This window comes from Trematomus bernacchii, unplaced genomic scaffold (genome assembly GCF_902827165.1).
Source record: "Trematomus bernacchii unplaced genomic scaffold, fTreBer1.1, whole genome shotgun sequence".
Classification (NCBI taxonomy): domain Eukaryota; kingdom Metazoa; phylum Chordata; class Actinopteri; order Perciformes; family Nototheniidae; genus Trematomus; species Trematomus bernacchii.
Genome location: NW_022987973.1, coordinates 10,558,634 through 10,574,398, shown reverse-complemented (window position 1 = coordinate 10,574,398; position 15,765 = coordinate 10,558,634). Strand labels below are relative to the sequence as shown.

General features: G+C 39.2%; 1 protein-coding gene across 1 annotated transcript; it reads right to left on the bottom strand.

Annotated features, from left to right (window-relative positions):
• Positions 1-248: 248 nt before the first annotated feature.
• Positions 249-14,345, bottom strand: slc17a6b (solute carrier family 17 member 6b). Its single transcript, XM_034116082.1, has 12 exons — positions 13,853-14,345; positions 12,251-12,506; positions 11,241-11,359; positions 9,029-9,143; positions 7,545-7,632; positions 7,365-7,451; positions 6,828-6,970; positions 6,476-6,625; positions 5,537-5,669; positions 5,034-5,144; positions 3,592-3,719; positions 249-2,777 (listed from the first exon to the last, which is right to left on the bottom strand). Exons 1-12 carry the CDS (start codon positions 13,924-13,926, stop codon positions 2,436-2,438), a joined length of 1,746 nt encoding a protein of 581 aa, XP_033971973.1. The 5' UTR covers positions 13,927-14,345; the 3' UTR covers positions 249-2,435.
• Between the last annotated feature and the right edge of the window lie 1,420 nt (positions 14,346-15,765).

Genomic DNA, 15,765 nt, shown 5'->3' with positions numbered 1-15,765 from the left:
GAGAGATAGGAGCTGAGAGAGAGACTATCCTAGAGATCGCTTCTTCTCTCTCGCTCCCTCTCGCTCTCTCTCCTCTCTCTCTCTCATCGCTCTCTCTCTCTCTTCTCTCCTCTCTCTCTCTCTCTCTCTCTCTTTCTCTCTCTCCTCTCTCTCTCCTCTCTCTCTCTCTCTCTCTCTCTTCTCTCTATCTCTCTCTTTTCCCCTCGCAATTCCCCCCTACCCGACCTGCCCCCAACCATCCCAACATGAGAAGAGCATCTGCCTCTTCGACAGAGCTCTTTGTATCATTCTCATCTGGTGAGCAGCCCTGTCACAAACTCTTTGAAATTCCTTGATGTCAAAGACGTTTGTGTTGGACTCTATTACTATATTTTTTACATTACGTTTTTTTCTTTACAAGTGTTATTTTCTACATGTTATCACAAAAAACACGACTCAAACAAATGCATAAAAAACGATTACATAATGACTGTTCATGATGTTTTGACCAGAACTGTTACTATGGATTTATTGCTTTGTACACTGAGTAATGTTGTTGTGCCACCTGCACACTTATGGTCCACACGCTGGAACCTCGACGCTGATGGTCTGTACTGCGTTAAAAAAGAAATTTGAATTCCAGCTAAAACCCAGCTCTGCTATTCCCCTTTGGTTGATTGTGCAAAGAAATTGAAGCATCAGTAACAGTTTCTGAGACAAAGACAAATACGTTTGAAAGAAAGAAAAGACAAACTACAAATGTCACGTTGTTCCATGCATAAATACACATCCACACACATCTATATTGTGAAGTGCTGACTTATGGTCCCCACAGACAAGTGTTAAATCAAAAATAAATTGGCCCCCTTCAGACCTGGTCAGTGTAAGTGCAGACTGAGAAACAGATTCGGTGTCAGCTTGTTCTTCCTTTTCAGGAGCCTCAAACACTTTTCATTACCACACTACCATGAAGAAACATCATTACATTATACATCATAACATGTCTCATCTCACACCCATGCTGTAATGGAAATTGAAGAATGGCAGTTTGTCCAAATTGCACTCATTTGTGACTCCTGCTGTATTTAGCTATAAAAGAAATCTCCTGTTTTGGTAAACGTTAAGCAAAGTATAGATTTATGTAAACATTCAAATACTTTTTTTAGGATTGTTCACCTCAACTTGTATGTCATTTGATATGTTAAACTAGTTTCCATTTAGTTTTAAAGACCATGAAACATTTCATATGGACATTACATTTCTGGTAGAGTTAAAAACAGTTTTGATTTTTTAACTTTTAGATAGAGAAATACTTAAACATTAAAATCTCTCTTATCCATTTTATCATATCTTTCACATTTATATAAATAATATATGTTTCTTATTCTCATTTACATGATAAGGGTTTGCTCCTCTCATATTGTAAGACTCTCATTCTGATTTTAGATTTTCTTTACTTTCCCAAAATCATTGCATTGCACAAACCCTTCACTAAGGCTGTTTATGACTATTCATCTCTTAGTCTAAATTTAATCTAAAAACTCTTATAAATATGTTATGTCTTCTAGTTATCTCTCTCATATATTTTGTATTTAGGACATTCCTTTCAGCATTGGTACGACTAGACTTTTCTCACGTTAAGGTGAGTATAGTTATGAGGATAGCTTTACTCCTGCACTACACTGCTGAGATGTGTCGGGTTGAAGTTGCTAAAATCAAACACTAAACTGCGGAGGTACAAAATGGATCACATGTAGCACACATTGGACAGACACCTTTTTCATTTACCTTATATGCAAGTGTAACCAAACAGTCATCATGATGTGCCACTCAAATCTCAACACTAGTTCACTTACATGTTAAGGACATTTACATACACAGAAGCCGGTGATAAGAAAACAAAAATCATCATATTGTGCATAAAAAGGACACACTACTCTGAGTGCATTCAGGAGAGATACAGTACAATCTATATCAACAGAGTGTCTAGTTTCTGTTTACGACGCTGTGCAGTGACACATCTATACACTGTAATGGCTGGCTTGTAGGACGTTGTATTGTAATTTGATATAAGGGTTTGGTTCTGATGAGCAGCTTCTATGTTTCCCTACAGGCTTCACTGAGGACAGCCTCGGCGGATGGGATAAGATTGTTCACACTTAGACACAATTGCACTCCAAATAGATATACCTTTTATCAATATGTATAATAATACGTTTACAGACTGCCAATTTGATATTTGTTACATCTCTATTAATCGAATATCTTTTGAATCTTTTACACATTTTAGTTATTTTTACATTAAATTTATACCTATTTAGATTTGTTTTGAATTTGTGCAAACAATACAACAATGGATTGTAGTTTTTTTTCCTTTGTTGATATTTTTTGATGACTAAACTGATGCACACTCAGGAAAATAAGTCTACTCATGTGTCAGTGGATCTATGTTTGGTCTAGGAGTGTCCCTCATCCTTCCTGTATCCGTAGCCTCCTGCCTGAGCTTCTTCCTGGACGTACTCCTCCGTCTTCTCCCAGCCTGAAGCCCAGCCTCCGTTCACCTGCGTGGTGGCACCGTACGACTTAGGCGGACCTCCGAAGGCACCGTAACTCTGAGTGATGTCGCCCGTCTCTTCTGCCAGCTCGTCCTCGTCTATGAAGCCACACTTCTCCTCGCTGGTGAGTTCTGGGTCGGCCCACGGCTGCTTTTCTCCCGACGCAAAGATCCCATAGAAGATAACTCCCCCATAATGCACCATGGAGGCGATCAGGAACACAGACTGCCACTCCTCTCGAGACTGAAGAGAGAAAGGAAACAAAATGTAGGTTTTGACCCCTGTCAAGAAAAGTCTGGACATTGTTTGTATTTATTGTATTGCGGGAAAATATAACTAAAACCGACAATAAATCATTCAATCAATCAAAGTTTATTTATATAGCCCAATATCACACATTTTACATTTGTCTCAGTGGACTTTACGGTTTGTACAGAATATGAATACGACACCCTCTGTCCTTGGACCCTCACATCGAACAAGGAAAAACTTGTCCGATAAATAAATGCAATGAATAAGTATTTTCCCTCAGTGCCAGAGACATTGACACGTATTACTTTGTGGTGTTTAAAAACACATTGGGTGACCTCATTACCGCCCAACATGCTGTGTACCATCCTTCTCACTAGCCCCCTTAATGTTTATTCATTCATAGCTGAAAAAGTCCCAACAAATGCTATTGAACTTGATCTGACTGAAGTCTCTGCAAGTTGAAATCTATAGACCATGGCTATGAACTATCAGCTGCCTAACGGCCTATTGATAAAACCCAGGCGCTATCCATGGCGCTAAAGTAGCTGACACATTTATCAGAGTCCCGCCCTTCTGTCAGCTTTGAGTTGGATCTATAATACTGTCTTAACGGGGTGTATTAAGATATAGAGAACAAAACTGTTGGAAAACCATTAACTAAATGTTCACTGTATACAGTATACTGCTTATAAGGGTGAATTAAGGTGGTACCGACTTATCTGGGATTTGAAGACTTGATGGCACAAATCAAATGAGAGGATCTTTATCACTGCCATGTTGTGCGCCTGAATGAAGAAGCCCTTACCTTGTTCTTTGTCATAGTACCAACGATCAAAGGGCACACCATCCCAGACAGGGTGCCCACACCGTTAGAGATGCCCATTAGGATACTGGCGTAGCGTGGAGCGATGTCCAGGTGATTGACATTAAAGCCTGATGGAGCAAAAAAACATTAAATTAGAATATTGATGTACATTTGACCCTTTCTTCAATTGTGACGAGGCCAGACAAACACATTTAAATGGCCAATTGAGGCAAACACTGTGACAGTATGTATCAAGTTATAAAAGCAACAGAAGCAGGACGACGTTATAGATAAAAGTAGAACAAATGGGGACCATCTTGTTGCAGAAATAGGCAGCAACTTGCCACACATCCTCCTCCTCCCCCACTCTGACTGGCTGCATGAGTAAGTGTCCTCGAGATCTGCCTCACCCTGCCTGCTGGCAAGTCCCCCGAGATAGCTAACACTGAATTATTAAACAGTCTAGGCAAAAGCTCAGGAACAACCGGCAAGAAACTGATTTTCCACAGAGTCACAGACCTGAGCGTGAAACGTGAAAAGATCTGTTGAATGAAAGACTAAAAAAAGCTCAAATGGTTCATTTTACCAGTTAAAATGTGTTACAAACAATATCAGAAATATGAGGTCTTAAGGAAGTCTGTTACTATAAGCTCATATTGATAAGCCTCAGTACTAGTGTTATTTAAGTGTTGCAAATAACATTTGGAAGAGAACACTCAATAGTACTTGCTTCTGCAACATCATATTTACAAATGACATTCTAATATGTGAGATCTTTACACAATTATATGTAGATTCACATACATTTCAAGAATGTTTGTTTGAATCATTTATAATCCCCACGCTCATAGCTGCATGTCAACCATCCTAGAAATAACATAAATAAACAACATTCAATCCTACCATCAATTAACGACATGCTCAACTTCGACATGCTCTCAGTTTGCAAACTATATCAGGAATATTGGCAGAAATGTACTGATACTTTAGACTGGAGGTACACACTGCTATAAACTGCTTAATTGAATGTAATTCATTCATTTTGGGAAATATGCTTATTATTTCTTGCAAAAAGTTAGATGATTATTACTATTTGTGTGGTAAATATGAGGCTACAAGGAGACATACAGGAACGAGGGATGTATTAAGGCAAATAACTAATAACAATTATTTGATCAACACTTCTGAATGTCCTTGTTCACTTTCTTTACAAAGCATGAAAGGAAACAGCACAATAACACCAACCGTTCATTTAGTGAGAGGCTACATATCAAATGTGGCTTATTTGTCTTATTTAGACCCTTCTTTTGTGAAAAGGCAATAATAAATGACATCCAGTCAAATGAATCATCATCAGTGATCACATGATATAACTTCAGTAGTCATTTATTGTAACTACATAAGAATGAAATTGACCAGAAATTGTGTTTTTTTGTACTAACCCGATATAGCAAATCCACTGAATCCCACTGCCAGCACCAGGAAGGAGATGGCCACCCCTTTGCTGTGGGAATATCCTACCACCAGCAGAAATGTGGCCTCCATGCCAAATCCTAACAGAGACAGACAGCAGGGCACACACACACACACACACACACACACACACACACACACACACACACACACACACACACACACACACACACACACACACACACACACAAAGCCCACAGGCTGTTGGTCATCACAGTGCCAATTGAATTACGCACGATGCATGGCCTGCACTCAATTACGTAGGTGACAGATATGAAATCAATGCACAGTCACAATCAGTGAGTCGACTAAGTATTGAGCAGATACAAAAATAAAAACAACAATCTCTCTGGCAGTGAAAAGCATCCAAAAGAAAGAGCAGTATGGATCCAACACTATGAAAGTAACACCCTGTACTGTGCAGAGAGAGGTGTGGACAAATGATATTTCATCCTCGGTTCAGACTTCTCACCTCCACAGTTCATTATTTTCCTGACATTGGTAGTCGACATGATGTTCTTGGCACGTAGGTGGTCGGCCAGCATGCCGCCGAGAGGCACAATGATGGTCATCACTAAATGGGGCAGGGCAGACACAGCGCCGACCTACAACCACAAGCAGGAAATAAACCAGTTCAGCTGCAGCACGGCGGCAGAAAAACAATGGAAAGGTTTCATCATTTAGTGTCATCACTGAAAAGGACCTGTCTGGTTTTTTACATCTATACAATGCGGCAAATTGCATTGTGGGAATGTTGCCATGGACACAACATTTTCTTGTTAAAGTGACTGAATTATTGAGGGCACTCAAAAAGGGGGAAGCGAAGTTCAATATTTGGTAAATAGGTTGAGACTGGCATAATCTTTGAGAGTGAAAACTCAAAACACTTTTATTATTCCCCAAAACAGTGTTTATTGCTCTTTTAGTCTATAAAGATATGAAACCACATATTAAACAAAAAATGTGCTATTCCACCCATTGCACAAAGTCTATTTACACCCTTTGTAACAGTAACATTGGGTTTATTAAATAAGAATCAATATTATTTGGCTGTATATATTTATTTTCCTATTAAAGGCAAACCATGCATTTTACATAAAAAACCTTGGTGTAAAATACTTTGTGATAGCAGTCACTCAATTGTATGCCTATCTCTTGTGAAGCGGTGTTGCCTTGTTATGTAATGTATCTGTACATAAGAGAGGATCACAGGCCACCAGTTATACTGACATTGATTTTGATGATAAATTATTCCAACAGCAAAGTGTCACATGCTCAGCTCTGAATCGTCTGGCACTGGTGTTGTCGTGTCATTGTTTTGTCACATGGATTTGAAACTATCCTGTATCACTCACTCACAGTCCCTGCTCCGTGTTTAGCATTTGTCCACTGACTTGTACTGTAAGCTCACCTTGCTTATCTCAAAGCCAAACACTTCCTCAAAGTATGCAGGCTGGCTGATCAGCAGCAGGTAAAAGGTCCAGCTCCTGCAGAAGTTAGCCACGATGATTGCATAGACGGGCATGGAGGTGAAGAACTTCTTCCAGGGGGTCTTGTATTTCTGGAAAAGATTATAACAAAGATTACATTTGACAAATAAATATACATGATTAATGGTATCTGACAACAAACTAAAGGTGATGTATTCAAACTCTAGATGGTATTTTGTTGGTACTTCTTGTGCTCTTTACAACACATATAGTTGAAAATAAATATTGTTAGGTGGATTCAATTCTTGGTATTCCTTAAATTTAGGTTGTTACCTCAGCGGGACCCGCTAGCTTCATGCCCTCTCCAATGCTCTCCTCAATGTAGCAGCGTTCCTCATCCGTGATAGTTGGATGAACAGCAGGGCTCTCATAAGACACAAGGACCCAGAAAATATACCAGAACATGCCGAAGCATCCTGCATGTCGCAAACAGATAACATGTCAGAACTTTAAATAATTACAAAGTACTGCAGCTGATTTTGACCTCAGCGACACACCCAGAAAATGTTAGGCAGTCTGATCTTTCCAACATGCCTGAGAGACACGTAAACTAACTGCATCCAGTCCAGAGAGAAACATGGGGGGTTATTTATTGACACACCAAAACATTGTGGGGGAGAAAATCAATACATTGTCTGCCTGGATAAATCCATTTCACTTTCACTGGACTGTTTGAGTGTCAAACTCTCAAGCCTAAAACACTTCAGCCACAAATTGTTCCACATAGGCCATAAATACCTTTTTTCACCATATTCACTTGTGCAACGATACACACAAACACGTATCACACCTATCATCAATCAATCTTACCATATATGTAGAACACAGAGGACCAGCCTGAGTACTGAACCAGGACTCCAGCAAGAGGCATCGCTATCACAGCACCGGCGTATGAGCCTGGCAGAGAGAGAGACAAGGGAGTCAGTCACACTTTTATTTTTACACAATTTGATCATTGCCAATAGGATATGTCGATAAATAACTATTTACCACAGAATGAGAGGGTGGCCAGACGACTCCTTTCCAGCGGAGGAGCCCACTTACTCCAGATGCCATGACATGCTGGGTAGGTCACTCCCTAAACACACCACACAGCAACAGTCTGTGTTTATCAATGGTTAAGAAACATAAAATAAAAATAGAAGCAGACTAAACTATGTGTTCTTTTCCTTATTATTTTAGGCACCCTGGATACACAAAGTCTGTTTTCCAATGCATGTACAGTATTTAATGACATTGGTCAACTCTCCATTTTGGCATTTTGGCTTTTGGTTAAAATAATGATTCAGGTGTGTACAATTAATAAATTGTAGACAGTAGTGTTTTCGTAAGAAAATGATTTTTAATTCCCTTCATGAATAGGAATCACTTTACAGATAATTTCCAAACATTATAATGGCATTTTAGTGGTGAACATTCAAGAAGTTTCTCTGCATTTGAGTTTAAGGTATAGGGACAATCTATGAGGGAATACCCTTTAAGATATGAACATGAACAAACAGGTGTCTGATATACTAACTGACAAAAATTAACATTTCACCTTTGTAATTAACATGAACAAATTGCTACGGTGCCATGAGCAAAGAGGACCTGATTAGCTGTTCATGGAGCAAGGCAGGCCTGCAGCTATTAAATGTTCATTAGCCACTAATTTGAACAAACTGTGCTGACGTAAAAAATAATATTAGGAGAGCAGTGCATGCGATATTAGATTATTTTATTCTTTACAAATCTGTCACTTAGCCTTCAAACAGGATGTGCTGATGAAGGAATTATTTACTATCAAGAGTTTTACATAATGGGTCCACAACCACTGGAATAAAAATGAAAATCCCTCAGCCAGACATTCCCTGTGTCCTTGATGATTCCCTGATTTAATAAATGATGCCCATCAAAAACTCCATCTATACATTTTATTATGTCTGTCATATTTGCATAATAACTGTAGTGTCAGCTTTCTGCATTTTGCACAACATCAGACACATTTTACGAACATTACCTACACACCAGGCAGATGTTTGGGTCTCATTTTTCACTACAAAGCTAGAGGATTAGTGTCATTTTGCCTTTTAGAATTGTCCTTTGCATTTATCTGTAAACCAGCACTTTGCTGTTGTGTTTCCAGGATAAGTGTGACAGCAAAATAGAAGGCTAGACTATCCCACAAACACTCAGCTGTTGTGGACTGGATCAATACAGTTGATCTCACATTTCCTCTGGATGAATATCCTCTGCATGCTACAGCCTTTCACTTGATTTCTCATGGTGTAAGATCTGCAGGAAGCCCCTTTGTATAGTGTATTAGTGCAACATCTCACCTATGGATAACATCACATTATGTAGCTTTCATGATTTATTGATAACGAGAAAAGTGCTGTTTTCTTTACGTGGATACAATAAATCAACATATTCTAATAAATAGAAGAAAGATGTTGTTTAAAATGTTGTAATAAACCTTTAGATGTTGCTCTTACCTCCACCAGCCCTTGTAATATCCTCACAAAGATGACACACCCATAGTGGACTCGAGCAGCCGAGGGAATTAACATGTTGAGAATCGAGGTAAGCACAATGGCTGCACCAAATACCCTGAAAATGATCACATATATTTTAAGTATAGCATTTTATATGAAGCAGCTTATTCCAGCAATGTGCCATGTTGACAAAGAGCAGAGCATTGAAATATCACATTAGATCAAAAATACCTTTTTTTATTTTTAAAGGTAAATATAAAAGATAACTATATCGTCTGCCTTGTACCAAAGCCAAGAATGGCCTTGCTTGCTAGAGATCAGGAGGGCCATGCCAGCACGCATAAATGGCATCTTAAAAACTGTAGCAACTGAATTAGAATATATGTCAGATCACCAAAAGAGCCCTTATACAGTACGCATCAGACTGTACTTCAATCAAGGTCAAACAAAAGCAGACATTTGATTGTGTAATTCGGTAAGTGGAAACCATTTGGATCAGGAAAATACTTTTATTTTTTAAACCTAAAGATACCTTAATTCCGGGTTAACATACATGGGTTATCCTTACATGTTTGACACTGTAGTGTAGGCTACATAGCCGGCAGTATTTAACCCACAGAAATGTTTAAACCCTAGTTAGCCTGAAGCAGAGATTTCAAGGCCTTTGTGTGTTTATTAGGCCTACAATTACATTTTGCTGAAATATACTGAAATGTAGATGTCCAAAAACAAAAATCTACTCAGATGGGGGTCTATATTCTGATATCAATCTTGCATTAATAGATGACCAGCCCAAAAGGCGCTCAGAAGGCATGTCCATATACTGTGAGACTAAATATACAAATTACAGAAGAAAAAGGAATATTAGGCCTATTTTCTGTATGCCTTCACAGCTACTAATTGCCATGCATCAAATAAACACATGCACATTATTTGTGTATAATTGCCTATCAGGCTTATTTGTCTATTCTTTCAAGCTTTATAAATAAAACAAGCCAATGCTTTGCCTCTTAGACAACCTGCTTTCTATTTTTCAGATATGGTCAGCTTAAGCAATGTTACGTCCTGAAAAACCACGCCCATCCGGGAAAATGTTTTTAGGGAGTTCCAGGCCCATGATAGGAGACGCATGTGTCACCTAGCAACCGTTTTTCTAATTTATTTTTTTACATCATTTGCATGTTATCACTTTGCTAATTATTATCTGACAAATCAAGGCTGTGTGTGGTTGCTAATTTAAAAAAACTTTAAGGCAAATAAAACTATGTTTTTTTTTAAGAAGGACGAGATCATTGTTGTTCTTCCTTTGGTGTCGCGAGGGAGCAGCTGAGCAAGTGAGGTCGCGCGAAGGGAGCTATTTCCCATTTCTGTCACGTTCTCCCGCCCCTTTCATCTGCACGCGGGGGGCAAACCCTAATCCGGTTGAGAGTACTGTTGGGCACGAGACCAATTGATTCAACTACATCCTCGTGTCAATCAACAAGATGAGGAACAGCCAACCGGGGTGCAGAGAATTAAACATATGGGTGATATAATGCCTATAAGGGAAGGGGGTTCAGCTAATAATAACTGCTAGTTTGGCTGCCCTTTTTAAATAATAATGCATTTTTAAATAATATGTGCCTTTTATTATAAACGATTAGTCTGCCCAAGAAAAATAACCGGAACCATTTTTTGCGTTTATAGTTTTGTTACCAATAATAATTAAATGAGAAAATGGTATGTAGCCTACCAACGTGAACCGTCATAGCTTGGTAAAAGAAAAACGATGACTCATTGGCAGATGCGAATTAAAGCCTTTGGCGACAGGACCGGGTCTGGTCCCCCCCCAGGGAGCTCATTAACAGGTGGCAGAGAGCCTGACAGCCCCCACCCCCCTGCAGCTCTGCATCACTTCAGATCAGCTGACTGTCTGCTGCCTGTATCAAACCCAGCCTGTAAATTCTTCATCCAATTCATAATTCAGGCAAGACTGCTGCCATTTTTTCTGTCTGTCCTTGGCTGTTATCTTATGTTCTGCAATCATTCCGTTCCAAAGTGTAAAATGTGTTCATATGATTTTTTAAATAAATAAAGAATGAGTGTCAGAAAGGAAGAGGCATCTCAGTCATTTGGCTTAATTGGCTAAAAATGGTAGTGATTTTTTTTTATAATCTGACAAATGATTGTCTCGGTGTTGTATTTATGGTAATTCATGGGGAGTGCCGCCTACCTGTTTGCTGCCAGCCTGGAGGATATCCATCCTCCCGGGATTTGTGTAACGATGTAGCCCCAGAAAAAGGATCCGTGAATCAGACCCACCGTCTCCGGATCCCAGTTGAACTTGGCTTTCTGAGATAACAGAAATACAAAACCAGTGAAAACTATGCAACGTTGACGTTGAATATTGTTAAATGACCTCTGTTGTAGGCCTACTGTTGTTTGCTATCATTTAAGATCAAACGAAAAACCTGTATTCTATGTATTGATCTTTAGCCAGGCCTGTTTATTAAAAGGCCTGCAATGGTTTATTTCGATCAGATGACATTGATCTGTGCACGTTCATGTGTTCTGACTGCACTGTCAATTAAGAACTTGCCTACGGCTACGAAGGTGGGGGAAACTAAATATCTGGGTGTTGTTGGATGAATAGTAATATAATAATATCTTTATTGGTTCATAATTTGGCCTAAACACAAAGAAAACATTTCAATGCATCCAATAAACCTGAATACATATTTACTGTAATATAGCATAGGCTGTGGTGAATTAACCTATTTGGACATGTTTTTCTTTTTAAAGATGTAAGCTATAAGTCTTAACTTGTTTCCTATGTATGCAAAAAAGACGCTGCAATAAACATCTGTAATATAAATAACGTCAATTATTTACATTGATTATTAGGGGGTTTCACACAGGATACATAAATGCATTTCTTTCTTTTCAAATGTAATCATATTAGGCCTAATCAAAGACTGAAACATAAAATATTATCAGCTCCAACGCACTGACGAGATTTTAAAACATGACCAACATGTTATCAAATCTTAGGCGTAGGCCTATTTAATGTTTTCTTACGCACACATATCCACTTATATGTTGAAAGATCAGCCATGAATATTAGGGGACCATTTAAGTGCATTGTTTTATTGATAATAAAACAACTGGCCTTACATATTGTTTATCTCATGTGTGGAGGAAATCATTTTGGTTTTCTTTAACGTCAGGCTGCTGGTGCCACACCTCTGTGATGATGATCTTGCCGTTCTCGTGGATGGTGCTGTTGTTGACCATGCCCACTATAGCCACGCCCAGGTTACACCGGATACCGAAAGAGATGCAGAAGCCCAGGCCGCTCATGATGGCGATGATGTATCGGCGGGGCAGACCGCAGCAGTTGCAGTCACACAGCGGGGGTTTCTTCTCTGCGGCCTCCCGGGGCCGGCCGTCCTCCGTCAGCTCGATCACCTCCCCAGTTTTCTGTTTCCTCTCCATCAACCTGCAACAGCCAGGTGAGGACAGAGTCTAGAAGTTCCCCTGATATTTTTTCATCATATGACATGATGCAACCCAAACATGTAAAACTGTTTTGTTTTTTTCAAAGAGGGCCCTTTTTTATTTCCATTTTGTATTAATATTTCATTATGGACGTGATTGGGTGTTGTGTGTGTCCATCTGAGATTTATTTTTTGTCAGTCAAGAAAAGGCAGGAGGCAGTTTTTCCATTCACCATAATAAATAAGCCTGGTGGTGGAGAGGCCTTCTGTATTTCATAAGGAGCATTATCTGTAAGGTTCAGGGAAGATGACTCAAAAACACCTTAGCAACGACTTCAAGGAAAATACGTTCTTCTATTTAAATAAAGGAAAAAACGAACAAACTTCGCCTGTAGCTGAAACCAGGCGCACATGTCCCTGACTGTAACGCATTGCAGCAGCCTCTCACTTTCACTCATTAGCATTCACGGGACCGAGCAGCAGCCAGCCTGCATACTGCATTTCAATCTACGACAGTCGCCTTTTTTGGCCTCACAGTAGGCAAAATTGACTAGATGCAAAATGATACAACAAATCAGGTTTTTGCAAACGGATAAAAAGAAAAAGTGCCAATATACAGGGTAAAACATTCTCGTTAAAATGCTTGCAAAATGCAATTGATCTATGAATTGCAGTGAAAAAAAGGTCAAATGAAAATACGTGTAGAAGAAATGCGTTTATCTGAGGGATCATTGAATCCAAACAAGAGAGAAAATCATTAATAAATGATGGCCTGCTCCAGACTGTAAGGAATATAATATAGCACATGGCAGGCCCCTGAAATGCTTGAAGGACACAGGGGAATCATCTAAATATAGTGCAGATGCAACAGCTTGAAACACCAGATAAATCCTGTCGATATAAATATGTGATGGGTTTTTAATATTGATATGAGATCCGGCTACAGGGTCTACCATCAGGCTACATGAAATACACGACTGGACGTGTCGTTTGTCCTGTTTAACCTGCTAATAGATAAAGGCCCTTCACCAGGACACACTGACTGCGTGCACGTTTTCATCTACGCTGTGCCATCTATGTTCACCCAAACCCCCTGCCATCACCATTCACATGCACACGAACGTGCACTGAAGTACGCGCGCACACACATATTTGGTTGCATAATTTTGTTCTCACTTGTAGAGGCGTGACTAGACATCCCTATAAGTTGTAAAACAGTTGTGGGTGACCTGCAGATCTACACACCACCTTGACTCGTGTTAGGCTGAAATCAAGCATGCAAACAATCTCTCTTAAACGCAAGGAAAATGAAAGGCGCACACTGAGATGAAAAAATGCCCGCCCTTACCTGTGCATATGACCCAGGGTCTTCCCTGCAAATTCCTTCACCCCCGCCGTGGCTCTCATCTTTACTGACTCCATATCCAGTTTCTTTGTCTAGGCCTTTTTCTTTTAAATATTATTTTACTGCTTAATCTTCATGTTACGGCGCAGGATGGCCGGCTGCAGCGGCTACGAGGAAAACAACAAACGAAGTTGTGATGAGCGTGAGTCCAGGGAGGCGACGATCCAAAAAGACGAGTTTATTTTTTTAACAATGAAACCGTAAATGCGAAAAAACAGGAGGAATTAAACAAGCCGTGCGCCTTCCTCCACCACCAGCTCCTCTCCTGCCTGGCGTACAGTAGCCGCGCCAAGTGCCATCACGAGGAAAAAATGAGAGAAATTAATAGTCGGCGTCGTAGATCGGTTATGGATTTGTCCGGAATTTAAAAAAAAAAGGAGAGAGAGAATGCGTAGACAAATTAAAAAGGCTCAAAGAAAGCAGAAGTGGGTGTTTGGAGTAGCTTCAATAAATCAAAGAGGGAGTGAGGCAGTATCGTGGCTCCTGTGGTGCGCGCAGGTTCATCTGACGTCGTGCTCAGCGACAGCAGCTCCGCGTGCAACATCTGGCCAGCTGCTCAGCACACATGCAGGCCAAAGAGACAATATTACATGCTAATGCATACATATAACTTACTGTATTAGTCATTTAATAAAACAATATAGGAAAGAGAGAAGACATGTTTTATAGTTCATTTTTATTTTTGCTTTATGTTACATCTTAGTTGATTTGAGGTATATGAAAGGCCTTTAGTTATTTCGATTTTATTTTATCATTCGGATTTTATTAATAAAACGTATTCAAAACAAGTACAGTTAACCCAATATATGAAAGCTGCAGCTCTCACTAGGGCGGTGCTATGGAAACCAAATGAGTAGGAGTGAATACCTCCCCCCCCCCCCCCCCCCCCAACAAGCTTCTCAACGTAGGAATCTATCAATAATTCATAATAATTGTTATCCCCCAGACAACCACATCCTTCCACAGAAGCATGCATTACATTTCGGAACCATTTCTTATACATATTTATATGTTATGAGATTTTAAGGATATGTCATATATCCTTCTGCATTCACTATTTTAGCCGAATAGTAAAAGACTACAAATGCCACAATAATGGTAATGACAATATTAATCAAATACATTAAAGTAATAGTAATACTCAACACGATTATTACATCTTTTGATATACAATATAGCTTACATGTGCTTTTAGTGTAAAAAAGAAAAGAGAGGTGATCAGGGTCTCTTTTTCATTTGTTGGTGTGGGGCACCATCTGGTGGTCGCACGCCACACTGAATCTTTGCCTCTATACTCATACAGGTATTTTGCTAAATTATGTTTTTCATATCAATTCTGGTTCTTTTTTTTTCTTTAAGTCACCCTCACCAAAAAGTATGTTTTACCTTATTTTGCATCTCCTATGCTGCTTTGCAGAATGATGCATCTGCGACTTTGGAGGGGTGTTTCATTCATCTGGGCAACACGTTTAGGTAAACCGAAGATTTTTCACTTGCACACTACAACTGCTTTGAAAGCATGCATGCAATTTGACAAACATTATTAAACACTGAGATTTGATTTTACAGTGAAGATGGAGACAGTCTTCTTTTAAGCACACAATCAATTCTTATTAGTTTACCTTATCTAAAATTAGCAGGCAAACCGATTACCTCAAAACAACAAAGTCAAACTAAGTAGAGATTTTTGTTTGACTTAATCGAAGTGACTAGGGGTTGTGGAGGTTTCCATATTGGGTTATATAACAAAACAAAAGTTAATATAATCAAATATAATTTAGTATAATCCACAATGTAAATTGCATTATATTTCATAAAGCTCTATACTTATATACTAAATGTACACTGTTTGGTAA